General features: G+C 41.9%; 1 protein-coding gene and 1 pseudogene across 1 annotated transcript in view; one reads left to right on the top strand and one right to left on the bottom strand.

Annotated features, from left to right (window-relative positions):
• The first annotated feature begins 694 nt into the window (after positions 1 to 694).
• The window catches only part of LOC148094750 (NLR family CARD domain-containing protein 3-like), a 230279-nt gene continuing 212114 nt past the window's right edge, over positions 695 to 18859 (top strand). The window contains exon 1 of the mRNA XM_087837214.1: positions 695 to 929. Coding sequence (XP_087693340.1) covers positions 695 to 929 — 235 coding nt within the window. The remainder of the gene's footprint in view (positions 930 to 18859) is intronic.
• Positions 14013 to 14752, bottom strand: LOC148094754 (uncharacterized; annotated as a pseudogene).

Genomic DNA, 18859 nt, shown 5'->3' with positions numbered 1-18859 from the left:
GCCATCTATAATCCAGTTTTGAGTTCCCTCCCCAGACGCCTTAACGCCCACTCACATCCTGGGCTATCTGACCTCAGGAATTCGCATGATAAGGTGGGGCCAGGTTTCACAATGAGCTCATCCGAAACCCTGGCTGATTGGGACCCACACCCAGTTTCACACCTTGGCTCATCAGGGGGTCCTTTTGTCCCTCTGCGGGGGGATACTCCCACTAGGTTTAAATCTGGGACTCCCCGCAATTTGACCTTAGAACTGAAGAAGCTTCTCGGATGAGAGGTGAAACGTCTTCAAGCAACTTAAATAAGTCCAGACGCTTTTCTTTGCAAGCTCCTTTGACTATGATGACCTGGATGACTGAGAACCTTCACAGACTAATTTTAGAGATGTTGCGCAAATGGAAGAAAGCAGTCTTACAAACTTGTTTAATATGTGCATTGAAGGACATATCCTGGTCAAAAATGACTCCAAGGTTCCTCACAGTGTTCCTGGAGGCCAAGGTAATGCCATCCAGAATATGAATCTGGTTAGATACCATATTTCTAAGATTTTCATGGCTGAGTACAATAACCACAGTTTCATCTGAATTAAGCTGCAGAAAATTAGAGGCCGTCCATCTCTTTATGTCTTTAAGACATCCCTGCAGTTTAACTAATTGGTGTGTGTTATGTCCTCTCATATTTTTATAGAACAAGGAATGGAGAAGCCGGTAGAAGAACAGCTGCTGGATAGTTTGGAGACGTTGGGTGATGAGAAGCTGAAAATCTTCCACAGGTACCTTCAGGATCCTCAGGTACTTGGTCGTTTTCCAGTCATCCAACAGTCCCAACTGGAGACAGCAGATGACCTGGATACAGCAAATTTGATTTGGATGACGTACACTCATGATGCGATGAAGGTCACAGAATTGATTTTGAAGAAGATCAACCAAGGTACTACAAAATCTCCTGCGGTATTCACATTCAGTAGTTCCAATCTTTAAAAAAAAAAAAAAAAAAAAACCCTTTTTGACTTTGTTAGTGTTCTTCCAAACAGTTAATGCTTCCTATTTGAAATTTTGTCTCTGTTTTACAAATATTTTAAATACAGTACGTACCCCAAATATGAAAATTATTTCTGTTCACCACCATTTATAATGTAAGCTTTCCTCTAGCATCAAAACTCTCCTATGTTTTGTTCAAAGAATGCGATCATGAAGAGGTTTATGGTCCCTACATTTTATTACAAGAAGCCAAGCTTAATAATCCACGATCACGTTTTTAGATTGTGATATTTTTGCATAGACCACAATGCCAGTGTTTATTTACATAATAAGATCTCTGTCAGCTACATTTGCAGAGTTACTCTTTTAGATTTAGAAGTTGTTGTGTGTAGTTCCATTAACACTTCTTTATCATGTCACCCTGTATAGCATATTAGTATATATTGCATGAAGTATTTTAAAAGATATTATGAGATATTGTCCTTGAGCATATATTCTCTGCCAGAGGCCTGGGAGTTCATGAGTCTTGCAGAAGTGTGAATCACTCTTATCAGACCATGAACAGGAGCAGCTCTTTGGCAAGTTGTGAAAACTCTCTTGCATTACAGTTATAGCTGTTTTATTGTTCTATAAGCATTAATATCTGTTCCTACAACAGGACATCTACAGTGTACCTCTTGAAGTCATATCAAATCTGTACTTAGACTAAGTCTATTTTTTTATTTTTATTTTAATATTTAATCTTTCTATCATGGTCCTGGGTCCATGATCCGGTGTTGAAGTTTTGATTCTGGCTTATTTAATATTCTAAATTTAGATTATATTTGTGGTTCTGGTTCTTTTAGTTGTTTTTCTGTTTTACGTAACATTTGTAATTTCTGGTTCTTAGGTTCTGCCTCTTCTGTATTTTTTAGGACATCGAGTTTTTAGGACATCCTGATAATAATGAATTACAGTAGTCCAGCCTGGAATTAATAAATGAAGGAACTAGCTTTTCAGCATCACTCTGAGACAGGAGATTTCTAACTTAGAGATGTTGCGCAAATGGAAGAAAGCGGTCTTACATATTTGTTTAATATGTGCGTTGAAGGACATGTCCTGGTCAAAACTGACTCCAAGGTTCCTCACAGCATTACTGGAGGCCAAGGTAATGCCATCCAGAGTAGGAATCTGGTTAGATACCATATTTCTAAGATTTTCAGGGCCAAGTACAATAACCTCAGTTTTATCTGAATTAAGGAGCAGAAATTTAGCGGCCATCCAGGTCTTTATGTCTTTAAGACATTCCTGCAGTTTAACTAATTGGTGTGTGTTATCTGGCTTCATGGACAGATAGAGCTGGGTGTCATCTGCATAGCAGTGTAAATGTATGCTATGTCTTGTAATAATACTGCCTGAGGAAAGCATGTATAATGTAAACAGAATTGGTCCTAGCACTGAACCCTGTGGAACTCCATAATTAACCTCAGTGTGTGAATAGGACTTTCCATTTACATGTACAAATTGGAGTCTATTAGATAGATATGATACAAACCACTGTAGCACAGTACCTGTATTACCTAAAGCATGTTCTAATCGCTCTAATAGGTTATTATGGTCAACAGTATCGAATGCTGCACTAAGGTCTAGCAGGACAAGCACAGAGATTAGTCCACTGTCAGAGGCCATAAGAAGATCATTTGTAACCTTCACTAAATCTTTTTCTGTGCTGTGATGAACTCTAAAACCCAACTGAAACTCTTCAAATAAGCCATTCCTCTGCAGATGATCTGTTAGCTGTTTGACAATTACTCTTTCAAGGATGTTTGATATGAAAAGAAGGTTGGAGATTGGCCTATAATTAGCTAAGACTGCTGGGTCTAGAGATGGCTTTTTGAGTAAAGGTTTAACTACAGCCAGCTTGAAGGCCTGTGGTACATAGCCGATTATTAGAGATAGGTTAATCATATTTAAGATTGAAGCATTAATTAATGGCAGGACTTCTTTGAGCAGTTTTGTAGGAATGGGGTCTAAAAGACACGTTGATGGTTTGGAGGAAGTAATTATTGAAGTTAACTCAGAAAGACCAATTGGAGAAAAAGAGTCTAACTTAACATCAATGGGACTAAGAGTAGCTGTAGATAATATTACATCTGTGGGATGATTATTGGTAATTTTTCTCTAATGATAAGAATTTTATTTCTAAAGAAATTCATGAAGTCATTACTAGTTAACGTTAAAGGGATGGCTGGCTCAAAAGAGCTCTGACTTTTTGTCAGCCTGGCTACAGTGCTGAAGAGAAACCTGGGGTTGTTCTTATTTTCTTCAATCAGTGACGAATAGTAAGATGTTCTTGCTTTGCGGAGGGCTTTCTTATAAATCAGCAAACTATTTCTCCAGGCTAATTGATGAACCTCTAAATTTGTGACATGCCATTTTCTCTCCAGCTTATGAGTCATCTGCTTTAGGCAAGGTGTTTGAGAATTATACCACGGAGTCAGGTACTTCTGATTAGAGACCTTAGTTTTCACAGGAGCTACAATATCCAGAGTCGTACGTAGTAAGGAGGTAAAATTATTAACAAGATAATCGACCTCTGTTGGAGTAGCGTTCAGATAGCTGCTCTGCTCTATGTTGGTATAGGCCATTGAAGATAATAACAGTGGCTGGATTATATTCTTAAACTTAGTTACAGCGCTTTCAGAAAGACATCTACTGTGATAAAGTCTACTCTCCACTGCTGTGTAATCAATTATTGTAAATGTAAATGTTATCAGGAAATGATCAGACAGAAGAGGGTTTTCAGGAAACACTGTTAAATGTTGAGTTTCTATGCCATATGTTAAAACAAGATCTAGAGTGTGATTAAATTGGTGGGTGGGTTCTTTTACATTTTGAGAGAAGCCAATTGTGTCTAATAACAGATTAAATGGCATGTTGAGGCTGTCATTGTTAGCATCTACATGGGTGTTAAAATCACCCACAGCACTAGTGATGGGTCGGTCGCGAACGAAATGGCTCTTAGAGCCGACTCTTTGAAGTGAACGACGCGAGCCGGCTCCTTATTGGGAGCCGTGAGGTTTTTTTTTTTCTTTCTCTCACCCTCTCTCTCGCCCTTTTTTCTGCTAAACTCCGCACGCGCGGCCTGTACTTTGCGCTGGGCAGAGGGGGGAGGGGCGTTAGTTACACTCGCAGTAGCACAGGAACAGAGCCAGAGAGAAAGAGAGCGAGGGTCAACAACGTCACATTAGAAAGGTATAGTAATCATCCACTATTTTCAGTTGCAGATGATAAAGGATTCAGAAATCATGCAGGCCCATTAGACAAAGAATGTTCATCTTCTTTTTGTTTTAATATTTTAATTTATATTTAATTGTGTTGTGGTTTGCAGTGTTTTGTGTTGTTTCACTTTAAATTTGTTTAAAAAGAAAAAGCTGAAAATTTAAATAGTTAAAAGTTTAAAATGTAAATAGTTGTTTTTTTTGTTATATGATTTATTTATTACATTTTATGTGGAGTGAATAAATAAAGTATATTTATGGTGGCCCTTAGAGACAAAACACGTACAAACTCCTAAGCATGTACAATCTCCAAAACACGTAAAAACTCAGAAGCACGTACAAACTCCAAAACACGTAAAAACTCAGAAGCACATACAAACTCAGAATCACGTACAAAACACAACAGAAGTGCTCCAGGATGTAGGGCGCAGTGTTGAGATTTTGTTACCTAGTGGCTACACAAGCCAGGAAGTATCAACAACCAGATTTGGTGTGTGGTAGTAACAGTTAAATGATTTTTTTTTTAATTATTTGAATAAATATGAGTGCTTGTCTGTAGATACACAAACAATACACACATGCTTTCAATTGTGTAATTTAAGTGATCTGGGTAGCTCTGTTTTGGAAGTTTAGTTAACGCTAGAAATGTGTTTTGGAGTTTGTACGTGCTTTTTGGAGTTTGTATATGCTTTAGAGTTTGTACGTGATTTGTCTCTAGGGGCCATATATAAACATATATAAATAAAACCACTTTTTTTACATTAGTAATTCCTTTTCTGCATAATTTTATATTATTGTTAATGATTAAATAATTAAAGCAACAAAACAACCTGAAGAGCCGGTTCGGAGCCGAAAGAGCCGGCTCTTTTTAGTGAGCCGAGCCGAAAGAGCCGGATCTCTAAAAAGAGCTGGAAATCCCATAACTACACAGCACTAAATCAGATAAAAAGTCTGAGAAATCAGAGAGAAACTTTTTGTAAGGCCCAGGTGGACGATAGATGATAACAAGCAAGACTGATTTGTGAGTTTTACAGCTGGGGTGGACAAGGTTAAGCATCAGGCTTTCAAATGAATTAAAAGTCTGTCTTGGTCTTTCATTAATTAATAGACTGGTGTGAAAAATTGCTGCCACACCGCCCCCTAGGCCTGTGCTTCGAGATTTCTGGTAGTTAGTATGACTGGGGGGTGTTGATTCATTTAAACTAACATAATCATCCTGCTGCAACCAGGTTTCTGTAAGGCAGAGTAAATCAATTTGCTGGTTTTTAGTTTGTTTTTTGTCTGTTTGGGAGCTGACACAGTCTCAATGGAGATGGGTTTTTGGGGGGGGTAGCAGGAGGAGAGAACCTGCAGAGAGGCATGTTATGGTGTGTTCACACTGAACGCGATAGACGCCAACAGAGCATCAATTTTACATGTAAAGTCAATGGAAAAGCGCGATGACTCGCGAATAAATATCTGAACTCCAGCGTCAATTCGCGCCGCGACAACCATTTAGGAGCCTGGTGACATGGCTCTGACCAAGGTCAAAGGGGCATATCCAGCCAAAGCCCTTCATTCTTCATTCAATTGGAGGAGAGGCTAATCAATGCTGTAGCAAACAACCCGGAGCTGTACGACACCAGCTGCTTTCTGTACCGAGACAGGAATATAAAGGACTGAGCTTGGAGGAAGATATGTGAAGAGATCGGGCAACCTGGTAAGTTCCTTCATTTCTCTTTTGAAATTTTTGACTGACCTGGGGAAGCCGCACAAAAGCTAGCAAGCCACCACTGATGTACAAATACCATTCTGCTTTTATGCATGTTGTCATATAGGAATATATTTTATTTATTAGTAAACAGCACACAGTGGTCCCACTGTTCATCCATCACTGCCTCACTTTTTCGCTGATTTTTTATTGCACAGTACAGCATTGCATTCTGCAGCCTGATTGACAAATCTCCTCCGTGCTTTCTCCTGCGCTTGCCAAATTTATCATGTTTGGTTTTGATAACCATGACGTCCAATAGGAAAAAAACAGCACAAAAACACCCATAACTATGACCTTCATTCAGAAATAGACACCTGCACCGCGAGGGAAAAAGGCGCACAAAAGTGGCAGGCAGATGAAGACACAACGCGGCATAATAATACTTTTACGTTGTAAGGTTCTTTTTGATTTGGAAGGAAAAGTAAGCGCAGACAGAGTCCTAGGGGGTGTCCAAAAAGTGATTTATTAAACTTATTATACAGTGCGGGAAGCCGGTCTTCTTCTTTCTGCCCGTTTACAGAAAGCTTTATAGCCTTTCTGACGTCAGAACAATTCCTGGAAGTCACCTTATCAGAACAACAACCCTTTCCCAGACTTGAAACCAGATGTTTCCCATCATCGGTGTTTGGGAACATATCAACTGTGTACTCGAGTGTGAAGTGTGATTTATTATAGGTCCAGGCCAACGAAAGTTCAGTGTCCTTATCTGACTTTACTGCGGACCTACCACAATGCTGGTGCTCTGCATGATAGTATTACGTCTAGAATGTGTTTATTCTGCGTGCTCTGGCAGATTTACTAAATGATAAATGATACATGATAATATTGATGATAACCTGATGATAAGTGATACAGACTAATGAAGTAATGATGAAATAATGACCGTGCATGTGAATAATAACATAGTGACAGTAAAATAACATTCCTTTACGTGACAACGTATTGCAATCTACAAAGGTTTGCACTTTGAGAATCAACTTGTGAGAACTGTGGCTAATGTTCATGTGTGTGGGGAAAAAAAAGTGTATAAAGTGCGTGGCGAGGGGCTAGTTATTCTGAGAACCCCTGATGCAATAAATGAGGGACCACTGTATATACTTTTGCTATGATTATTGTATTCAACCGGTTAACATGTAATATTGTCTTGATAGAACCAACTGATTCTGAAGCAGAGCATCCCCTGTTGCTTTTCCTGGCTCCCCAGTCCCTGAGCTCCTGCTGCTGAACCCACAGGTATGTAATTGTAGCATCAGATGTACAGCAAGCACTGATAGCTTTTTACTCGGTGGGATTCCCTTGTGATCACCTTTACTAAAAAATCTACAACCAATCTGATTATATCCTGTTTTTTTTTTCTCAATGTTGAAATTAAAATCTAGTAGCAGCCTTCTCATTTCTTTGTGTTTTGTGCTGTGTTTTACAGGCCAACAGAGGAGAACAGCTCTGAGGCAGATGAGGGACTGGTCCCAGGATGGTCCATTGGCGGTGGAGCTGGCCATCCTGGTGTCCCCGAAGAGGCCACACCAGTCTCCAATGGAGCATTTCCTCCTCAGCTTTGTTCCTGCTCTGGAGAGCAGCTGGGTCCTTTTTATTCCTGTCTCTCTGTAAATACTTATATTTTATATATTTATTTTAATGTTTTTCTGTTTGAGAATTTTAATATTATTTCAAATAAATTTTATAATGACTAATGTCTCAGTTCTACTACACAGCAAATGTTGGCTCTTGACACATGTAGAATTTATTTCATATTATATGTCTGTGAAGGTTCTCAGTCATCCAGGTCATCGTAGTCAAAGGATGTTTGTCCCTCTGTGGGGGGACACTCCCACTAGGTTTATATCTGGGACTCCCCACCATTTGACCTTAGAACTGAAGAAGCTTCTCGGATGAGAGGTGAAACGTCTTCAAGTAACTTAAAGAAGTCCAGACGCTTTTGTTTGCAAGCTCCTTTGATTTCATATTATACTAATGACAAAATATACTAATACAGTGGGATGAAAAAGTTTGGGCAACCTTGTTAATAGCCATTATTTTCCTGTATAAATCGTTGGTTGTTACAATAAAAAATGTCAGTTAAATATATCATACAGGAGACACACACAGTGATATTTGAGAAGTGAAAAGAAGTTTACTGGATTTACAAAAAGTGTGCAATAATTGTTTGCAATCGTCATATCGATAATAATAACCTTAATAATAACCTTCTGCTCACCAGAGACTCACTAAGATGGCGCCGGTGAGGTCGGCTGCTGTCACAACTGCTCCGACCACCCTCTCTTTGTTTTTGTTTTTTAAGTTAGTTTTCAGCAATTTTAAATCGGCAAAATCATCACCATTGAGTACATTAGGTATGACAGAGACACTCTTGTTTCTATTGGTATACAATGTACTCACAATTTGAAGTTTTTAACTCTGGATCCGAGCTGGCCGAGTGAGATCCTGAGGGAGAACAAAGGACGCAACGCGAAGCAGCGGCCTCGAGGGAAACGAGCCGGCATCAGGAACAGGCTGAGAGCTTGTGCACACCGCACACCTCTGCCTCCTGCACGCCAACGTCCAGTCACTGGAGCACAAGCTTGATGACCTCAGGGCCAGGATAAAGTTCCAGAGAGACATTCGGGACTGCAATCTCCTCTGCTTCACCGAGACATGGCTGAACCCTGCGGTGCCAGACCACGCCATCCAGCCGGTCGAGTTCTTCTCGGTTCACCGCATGGACAGGACATGGGACTCGGGGAAGTCAAGGGAAGGCGGCGTGTGTTTAATGGTGAACAACAGTTGGTGCAACAGCGCGAGTGTTGTTCCTCTCACACGCTCCTCCGCACCAAAACCTGGAACTACTGTACATCATGTGTCGTCCTTTTTACCTACCTCGGGAGTTTATTTCGGTCATTATAAGTGCCATTTATATTCCACCACAAGCGGGCACGGTCACTGCCTTATGCGAGCTGCATGAGGCACTCACACCGCGCCAGACACAACACCGGGACGCCGCGCTTATTATGATGGGGGACTTTAATAGCGCCAAACTTTAATCAACATATCACCTGCCCCACCAGGGGTGAAAGGACACTGGATCACTGTTACACTACCGTCAAGGATGGCTACAAGGCACAATCTCGCCCTCCGTTTGGCAAATCCGATCACGCCGCCATCTTTCTCATGGCAAAATACAAACAAAGGCTGAAACAGGAAGTTCTGGTTCAGAGGAAGGTCGCGAGCCGGACGGACCAATCGGTGGCCACGTTACAGGACGCACTTGATGACGCAGACTGGGACATGTTCAGAAACAGCTCCGATGATGACGTAAATGTGTTTACGGAAGCAGTTGTGGGATGCATCGGGAAACTAGTGGATGATACCGTGGAGAAAAAGACTATCAGAAAGTTTCCCAACCAGAAGCCGTGGGTGGATAAACGGACGTGACTCTGGCAGACGAGCTGAACACTTTCTATGCTCACTTCGAGGCTGCAGCTAAAGATGCTAGCGATGCTAATGCTAGCGGCGCTAACGGCTGCAGACAGGAAGATACTGCCAATACCGGAAACGTGCTCGTCATCTCCGAACATGACGTGAGGAAAGCCTTCAAGAGAGTGAACACCAGGAAATCAGCAGGACCAGATGGCATCTCAGGTTGTATCCTCAGAGTCTACGCATACCAGCTAGCACCTGTGTTCACTGAGATATTCAACATCTCAGTCGGTGATCCCCACATGCTTCAAAGAGTCCATCATTGTTCCTGTCCCAAAGAAACCCCACCCTGCTTCTCTCAATGACTATCGCCCTGTAGCCCTCACCTTAGTAATGATGAAGTGCTTTGAACGCCTGGTCAGAGACTTCATAATTTCTTCACTACCACTGGACCCACTACAGTTCGCTTACCGTCCAAATCCTTCCACAGACGATGCCATCTCTCATCTCCTCCACACGTCACTTACTCACTTGGACACTAGAAGGGGGAATTATGTTAAAATGTTCTTCATCAACTACAGCTCTGCATTTAATACCATAATTCCCTCCACACTCACCACCAAGCTGGAGCACCTGGGACTCAGCTCATCTATGTGTCAGTGGATCTCCAACTTTGTAACTGGCAGACCACAGGCAGTAAGGATGGGTGGACATGTCTCAGCCTCCATCACTCTCACCACTGGAGCCCCCCAGGGGTGTGTTCTGAGCCCCCTTCTGTACTCTTTGTACACATATGACTGTGTGGCCACTACCAGCTAAACCACCATCATTAAGTTTGCTGACGACGCCGTCATGGCGGGCCTGATCTCTGATAGTGTTGTGCGATCAGCTGAGCGCACCATCCTCTCCGAGCTCCCTGACCTGCATTCAATCTACAGCAGGCGGTGCTGGCCCATGGCCAGGAAGATCGTGAAGGACCTCAGCCATCCCAACAATGGACTGTTCTCTATGTTGAGGTCAGGAAAGCGATTCCGCTCCCTGAGGACCAACAGAGAGAGACTGAGGAGGAGCTTCTTTCCGCAGGCGATACGGTCTCTCAATCATCACTCCACCACATAGTACTGACCCACACATATGGTTTTACACACACACTGGACATCTGGACATTTGTTTACATTTGTTTACATTTGCCAAATCACTCTATCACAAGTCACTTAAATAAATCACTTTGCACTGCACAAGACACTTACATATGTGGATTGCACAACCCTGGACATTACATTTCTTTCATTACCATTTATTACTCGTACAGCTGCTCGTATTGTTCTATATTTCTTCATATATTCTTATTTATTTTCTATATTGTGTATTTTGTGTTTTGTGCATTTTGTTGTACAGTTATTTTATTTTTAACTTTAATTTTTTTTATTTTATTTTATTCTTTCCTGGTTAAATTTACCCTTCATTTTAATTTTTATATTTATTTCCTGTATTGTGTATTTTGTTGTACAGTTATTTTATTTTTAACTTAAATTTTTATATTTTAGTTTATTCTTTTCTAGTTAAATTTACCCTTCATTTTAATTTTCATATTTATTTCCTATCCTATTCATAGCCTTTTATTTTAGGTCACGAGCAGTTGTTTAAGCATTTCACTGCATATCGTACTGTGTATGAGTGTGTGTGTGACAAATAAAATTTGAATTTGACTTTTCCTGCTGTCTCAAGGGCTTTGAAATCAATGGAAATGGAATATCACCTCTCTGGTGGGGAAGGAGGCTGAGTTAGTGTGTGAGGTTGAGAGGTACCGGCTAGATATAGTTGGGTTAACCTTAATGCATGGCTTAGGCTCTGGAACCAGTTTCCTGAAGAGGGGCTACACTCTGTCTCAGTTTGGTCGGGAAATGGGTCCTGACTGTCATCTGCGCTTATTTGCCGAGTGGCAGCTCGGTGGGGTGCTGGAGGGTGCTCCGCCTGGAGACTCTGTTGTCCTACTGGGAGACTTCAATGCTCATGTGGGAAACGACAGATGATCAATTTTGTAAACGTATCACCAGACCTGAGGTCATATGTTCTGGACACTCGGGTAAAGAGAGGGGCTTTCAACTGATCACCACCTGGTGATGAGTTGGATCAGGTGGCAGGGGAGGGCACTGGACAGACCTGGCGCACCTAAACATATAGTGAGGATGTGCTGGGAAAGCCTAGCAGATGCCCCAGTCTGCAAGATCTTCAACGCACACCTCCGGCAGTGCTTCAACAGCATTCTGAGGGAGACTGGGGACATTAATTCGGAATGGACCATGTTCAGCTCCTCCATTGCTGAATCCACTGCACCAACCAACTTGCGGCTTCGACTGCAAGCTGGTTGGTGCCTGTCGTGGTGGTAACCCCCGAACCAAATGGTGGACACCAGAGGTGAAGGGAGCCACCAGGCTGAAGAAGTCCTATTGGGCTTGGTTAGCCTGTGGGACTTCTGAGGCAGCTGATAGGTACGGACAGGCCAAGCGGAATGTGGTTTGGGCAGTGGCTAGAACAAAAACTCGGGTGTGGACTTTTGGACTGCCTGAATAGATTCTCAGGCAACTCAGGAGGGAAAAGTGATGCTCTACCTCTACTGTGTATAGTGCAGGTGGAGCGCTGCTGACTTTGACTGAGAAAATTCTCGGGCGGAGGAAGGAACACTTCGAGGACCTCCTTAATCCCACTGCTACGTCTTCTGTGGAGGAAGCAGAGTCTGGGGACGAGGCGGAAGACACGCCAATCTCTGGGGGTGAGGTAAATAAGGCAGTTAAACAACTCCTTGGTGACCTCAGTGACCCTGGGGTGGATGAGGTCCACCCTGAGTGTAAAAGTTAAGCTCTCAATTTACCGGTCGATCTGAGGGTAGGGACTACCCACAGGTCTTGACCATAGGGTCATTAGCCAGGACGAGGCCCCGGGGCAGACCCAGGACATGCTGGAGAGATTATACATCTCGGCTGGCTTGGGAACGCCTTGGTGTTCCCCCGGAAAAACTGGAGGAGGTGGCTGGGGAGAGGAGGTCTGGCCTTCTCTGCTTAGGCTGCTGCCCCTGCAACCCAGCCCCAGATAGGGGAAGAAGATGGATGGATGGATTATAATAATTGTTTACTCAATGTCCTTGATTCTCTGGCTCCTGTAAAAACCCACTCGGTTTCCTTTGCTCGTTCTACTCCATGGTTTAACTCTGACCTCCAAGCATTAAAGGCTAAAGGTCGGCTATATAAGAAGTCTGGTTTAACTGTCAATGCAGAAATCAATAAATGTCCTGTACTCAAGTATAAAGATTCTATCTACAAGGGCAAAAAAAATTTCTACTCGGGTATTATCACTTCTTATGCGGGTAACACATTCAGTATGTGAATGTGTGTGTGAATGGGTGGATGACTGAATGTAGTGTAAAGCGCTTTGGGGTCCATAGGGACTAAGTAAAGCGCTATACAAATACAGGCCATTTTAACACCAGGATTCTGTTTTCACTTCCCAACAAACGTACTAATTCTGCTAATGCTTTACCACCACACTTCTATTCTTCTGAAACCTGTAACTCCTTGATGCTGTTCTTCACTACGAAAATTAATGACATTCACCATTAACTCAGTTCGAATATTGTGTCTAACCCCTCTCCAGAACCTTTTCTCCATTTTGATCCTTTATCCACCTTCCATGTTCCTGATATGTCTAACATTTCTCAGTTCATATGTAAATCAAAGCCCGCCACATGTCATCTTGATCCTATGCCTACAGGACTTGTGAAATCTTGCCTCTCTTCCTTACTCCCACTCATCTTTGCTATCATTCACCCTTCACTCACCCCTGGTTTCGTTCCCTCCTTATTCAAGATTGCTTCAGTCACTCCTATTCTCAAAAAAACTTCCTTGGATCCTAATAACTTTAACTACCTTTCTCTGTTTTCTAATCTACCCTTAATTTCTAAAATAATCAAAAAAGTACTTGCTGCTCAACTTCAGTCACACTTAGTCAATACTAATATCTATGAGAGATTTCAATCTATTTTTCGCTGATGTCACAGTACAGAAACTGCTTTTCGTGAAGTCACTAATGATTTTTTACCCAGAGCTGACTCTGGTCTTCTCAACATTCTATCCATTTGGATCTGAGCTCAGCCTTTGACACCATCTATCACTCAGTGCTTCTAAACAGACTTTCCTCTCTTGGTATCTCTGACACACCCCTGGCCTGGTTCCAATCACATGTACTTGGTCACTCCCAGTTTATTCAACTTAAGTGATTCCGCTCTTGTCTGTTCCCAGTAACTTCTGGTTTACCCCAAAGTTGAGGTGTACTTCACCTAAGGTTAAGAGCCTCGGTGTCATCCAAGACAGTTCACTATCCAATAAATCTCACATCAGTAATCTCGCCCGTTCAACACCCCCAAGTTCTGACTCAGAGGTGTTTATTCATTTAAGCTAACATAATCATCCTGTTGTTGAAATGTTTAATAATCCACATTTCACTGTTTTACTCTTGGGGTGATAACAGAAGGAGAGAAGCTGCAGAGATGCCTGTAAGACTGCAACTCTGCTTCCTAGTCCCAACTCTGGATAGTCACATTTTGGGGGATTTAATTAATTTTGTCCAGATTTCTAGAAAGGAGAGCTGCTCCATCCAAAGTGGGATGGATGTCGTCTCTCCTACCAAGACCAGGTTTCCTCCACAAGGTTTACCAATTATCTATGAAGCCCACATCCTTTTTTGGACACCACTCAGACAGCCAGCAATTTAAGAAGAACATGCTGCAAAACATGTTACTCCTGCACCGACTGGGGAGGGGACTAGAGAAACCTACAGAGTCAGACATTGTTCTGGCAAAGTTACACATCGATTCAATATCGATTTTAGTGACCTCCGATCGACGTAACCAGGTGTCGTTACTGCCAACATGAATTATAATTTTACTGAATTTACATTTACCCTTAGCCAGCAGTTTTAAATTTCCCTCAACTTCGCCTGCTCTGATCCCTGGAAGAGTTTTGACTATGGTTGCTGGTGTCTTTAGCTTCACACCTCTCCGAATTTAATCACTAATCCTCACCATCACCTGGCCATCCTCTTTTCACTGCTGCTCAGGGCCTGCCGGTGAACATCTAGCGGGGCCTAAGCTACCTTTGGCTGTACAGGCTACAGGGGCCTGGCTAACATGTTTTTTTTCAAGGTTGCGAAGCCAAGTCTCCAATTCAGTGATCCTGAAATCCAGAGCTAAAAATAGGCTATATTTATTACAAGTATCATTACTGCTGAAAGGTAACTAAATATGTGGCACAATGAACAGGAAAGTGTGGGAGGGACAGGTGAATAGGCCATGCTGCTAGCGAGTTGACTACGAGCTAAGCTAAGCTAGTGAAACACCAAAGAATCTGTCAAAACAGGAAGCCAAAACAGTCCACAAGAGGAAAAAACTGTTCTGGGGGTTGCCCATGTGGGAGGCGGCAATGACAACAGCTGTGGAGCATGTCAGGTGAACAGCCACATGTGAAGTGGTGGAGCAGACACAGTTCAGGATACCGCTGCCACTTTCCACGTGGAACAGGCAAAGCAGGTCCGGACACTGATGATGGTGTGGTGTGGTAGATGAGTGTGCAGGGTTGTGGAGCTGCAGACGACAGCGTGGAAGCAGCGGGTTGCAGACCTGCAGAATCCACAGGTGGTTGAACTGATGGTGGCACCGGTGGCGGCATGGCGGCTGCAGGCGGTTGATCTGTCAGGCTGTGCTGGATTGGCTCTCCGGAGTCCCCAGTGGACACGAGGAAATGCTGGACCCGCTCTCCAGAGTCTCCAGGGGACACAAGGAAGTTCTGGACCGGCTCTCCTGAGCCTCCAGAACTGAAGCAGAGGGTATGAAAACATCTCGCAGAGATGAACCAGATGGTGCATAGACCTCTGGCTGAGGCGAAGCAGGGCCAGAAAATGTGGAGGATTAAAAAAAAAACTCGCTGAAAAGTCTTCAGCTAATTCAAAATGCTGCAGCAAGAGTACTGATAGGGACTAGAAAGAGAGAGCATATTTCTCCTGTTTTGGCTTCGCTTCATTGGCTTCCTGTTAAATCCAGAATTGAATTCAAAATCCTGCTCCTCACATACAAGGTCTTAAATAATCAGGCCCCATCTTATCTTAATGACCTTGTAATACCATATCACCCTATTAGAGCACTTCGCTCTCGCTCTGCAGGCCTATTTGCTGACCCTAGAGTATTTAAAAGTAGAATGGGAGGCAGAGCCTTCAGTTTTCAGGCCCCTCTTCTGTGGAACCAGCTTCCAGTTTGGATTCGGGAGACAGACACTATCTCTACTTTTAAGATTAGGCTTAAAACTTTCCTTTTTGCTAAAGCATATAGTTAGGGCTGGACCAGGTGACCCTGAAGCCTCCCTTAGTTATGCTGCAATAGACGTAGGCTGCTGGGGATTCCCATGATGCATTGAGTTTTTCCTTTCCAGTCACCTTTCTCACTCACTATGTGTTAATAGACCTATCTGCATCGAATCAAATCTGTTATTAATCTCTGTCTCTCTTCCACAGCATCTTTTTCATCCTGTCTTCCTTCTCTCACCCCAACCGGTCGCAGCAGATGGCCGCCCCTCCCTGAGCCTGGTTCTGCCGGAGGTTTCTTCCTGTTAAAAGGGAGTTTTTCCTTCCCACTGTCGCCAAAGTGCTTGCTCATAGGGGGTCATATGATTGTTGGGTTTTTCTCTGTATTTATTATTGTGCGATCTACTGTACAATATAAATAAACTTTTGTTGTGATTTGGCGCTCTATGAATAAAATTGAATTGAATTGAATTGAGGTCTTTGAGCTTCCTCCTCAAAGGTGGGTCCTGTGGGCCAAGCAGTGGAACTTCCGGCGGGCCGGACAGCAGAGCGGCCGCAGTCAGGGGGTGAAGGTGGAGGGTGTTTCGGAGGAAATCCATGATCGGAGGGTTGAGAGAGTACAGTAGCCAGGGGAGGCTACAAACTAGTATTTGTAGCCGGCTAGCTCGCACCATAGAGAGGGAGAGAGCGAGAGAGAGAGAGGAGACAAGAGAGACATGAAGGGCTGGGGAAACAAGGAATGAAACACAAGGAGGGAAAAAAGTATTAAATCTGGTTCTTGTCATTCTTTTACTGAATAGAGAGAACACGACTCAGTTAGTCAAAATATTTATAATTATTATTTTCAATCATCTTCCGGAAGAGAGAGAGACATGCACAGCCCAAAGCCAGTTGCAGATATCTAGCATTAGAAGCCAAAAAATATGTATCATATAGGTGTTATTTTGGTCCTTTACACATCACACATAGTTTCGATAAAAACAAGTCTTTCCGTGTTACTTAGTTCCGCTTTTTCTGTCTGGTTTCCTGTATTTTATTAATATGCCTCTGTTGCTAAGGTGACCTGTCATCTTCTGTATTAAAATACATAAAACAATATAATCAGAAAATAAGCACTAAGAATATATATTTATTCCATAACATTCCCCCTTTTGACCTTTCCCCAGAAAGGTCACCATACTTCTCATGCCGCTACTCCCTTCTCAAACAGCCATCTAGCACACAGGACCAGAGAACAACTACACGTGATCATGATAGCTTACTTCCTGACCCACTTTTCATCCAGCATCATAATTTAAACCCGCTTCTGACTTCCCTCACTGCTTATTGTAAAATCCAAACACATATAATTTAGCTTTTTCTGGTAAAAGGTAGATTATTTTTGTCAATCTCTGTAAACAGTCTCTATAGATTTAACCCGCTTTCCCTTTAAAAGCACTCCTGATTTCTAAGCACACAACTTTCAGTTCCCTTGAAAAAATCATACAAACTATTACTAAAGCTAATCCTTCCATTACTTTTCATTACTTTGTGCTCACACTATAACCTCTGTCTAATGAACTTTTGGCCTTTTTTACAATTTAAACAACTAATCTTCTGGGACGGGCGATTCTCTGGGAGCTATGGTTCTTTTTGGGTCACATCCATGTCCCCCTTTCTTGTCAATCAACCATTTTCAATCTGAGCATCTTCCCTTCTTTCACAAAAGCATATTTTTCATCCTGCCTGCTGTCCCAGTTTCCACTTTAATTTGGTACTCAGCTTCTCATGAACACAGGCATTTCATCTTCTAAAAAGATTCAATTTATTCTAATCAGTTAGGCATAAATGATTGTTTTTATGTTTAAGCATAAGTTTTACCGTAGCTACATTATCAAATGCACAAACAGTCATAAAATGATCATAGAACCCCTTATTTCAAATTAAACCTGAAATTCCTCCTCTTTTTGACACATTTCTATGTGTCAAAAAAAACTACAACTAGGAAATTAATCGAAAAAGGTTAGTCATATTTTTTCTCAGAAAACCTCAGCAATTCTCCTCTGGAGTATATTTGCTCCCGTCCTGCAAACCTTTATTAACTAGTGAAATCAGTTTAATTATCATGTTAAATCTTTTGAACTCCTGGCTCCACCCAGAGCCTGCATCCTCAGAACAGCCTAGGAACAAAACCTGTGTGTTAACATGAACTTCACATTTGAAACTCAGTTTTCCCCACTGTCCTTCCCTGACTGATTACACCAGGGGAATTTATGTCTTTATTCAGCCATGAATCCAGCTCACCTGATTCATCACTGAGCCCAACTGCCACTGGCATCTGATAGTGTGGCACTGCATATTCTTTCCTTAGTCATTATTTTTCAATCTGTCTATTAGAGTCCTTAACACAAAATAGACCGTGTTCACAAGTCAGTACAGCTGTGAATGTGGCCCCTTATCTGTCAGTTACTAATATATCATAAAATAATAGATTTTATTTTCTGCATGTTTCAGTCAACCACTCCCCCAGATAATCTTCAATCCAATATTGATGATATTCCTCCCTCAAGCATTTGCAATTACCCTCCTTTTGCGTGAACACCAGTGGTGTGGTTCAATGTGTTCTATAAGAAATAAAAAAACAGTTATCAGTCATGTGCTTCATATGAAATTTGAATATGTTTTGATTTCATGTTGATCCTCTGAGTTTAATGTTAAATTTTAATTTAAATTTATCAGAGCTAACTAAAATAGGTTTTCTTTCTTTACTTTGCTCTTGTTTTCCTCCAGTACCACATCCTATCATATGCCCCTACCGGTTGTGCTGTTTTTTAAAAATTTACTGTTTTAAAGGGAAAAAACCTCGGTCACTTGGACCAGTGTTTGTTATTCCATAACTGTATTTTTATTAATATGTTAATCTACCATTCCCCTATATAATTCATATATATTGTTTTGGTTCTGACTATTTTCCTTCATAAAATTTATCTGACTTCTACAGTGGCCTGCTATGGTTAATAATAACATATTCCCGTCATGAGTGATATTACAAGTTTTCTCCACTTTAACATTTGGCATTTTCCCAACCATATAATGTGATACCGTAATCAAAACAAACAACAAAAC

The sequence above is a fragment of the Neolamprologus brichardi genome, unplaced genomic scaffold, assembly GCF_056152115.1.
Source record: "Neolamprologus brichardi isolate AB-2024 unplaced genomic scaffold, ASM5615211v1 NODE_ptg000031l+_length_7269946_cov_1, whole genome shotgun sequence".
In the NCBI taxonomy this organism is placed as follows: domain Eukaryota; kingdom Metazoa; phylum Chordata; class Actinopteri; order Cichliformes; family Cichlidae; genus Neolamprologus; species Neolamprologus brichardi.
Note: the sequence above shows the minus strand (reverse complement) of the source record. Positions and strands in the feature narration are given on the sequence as shown.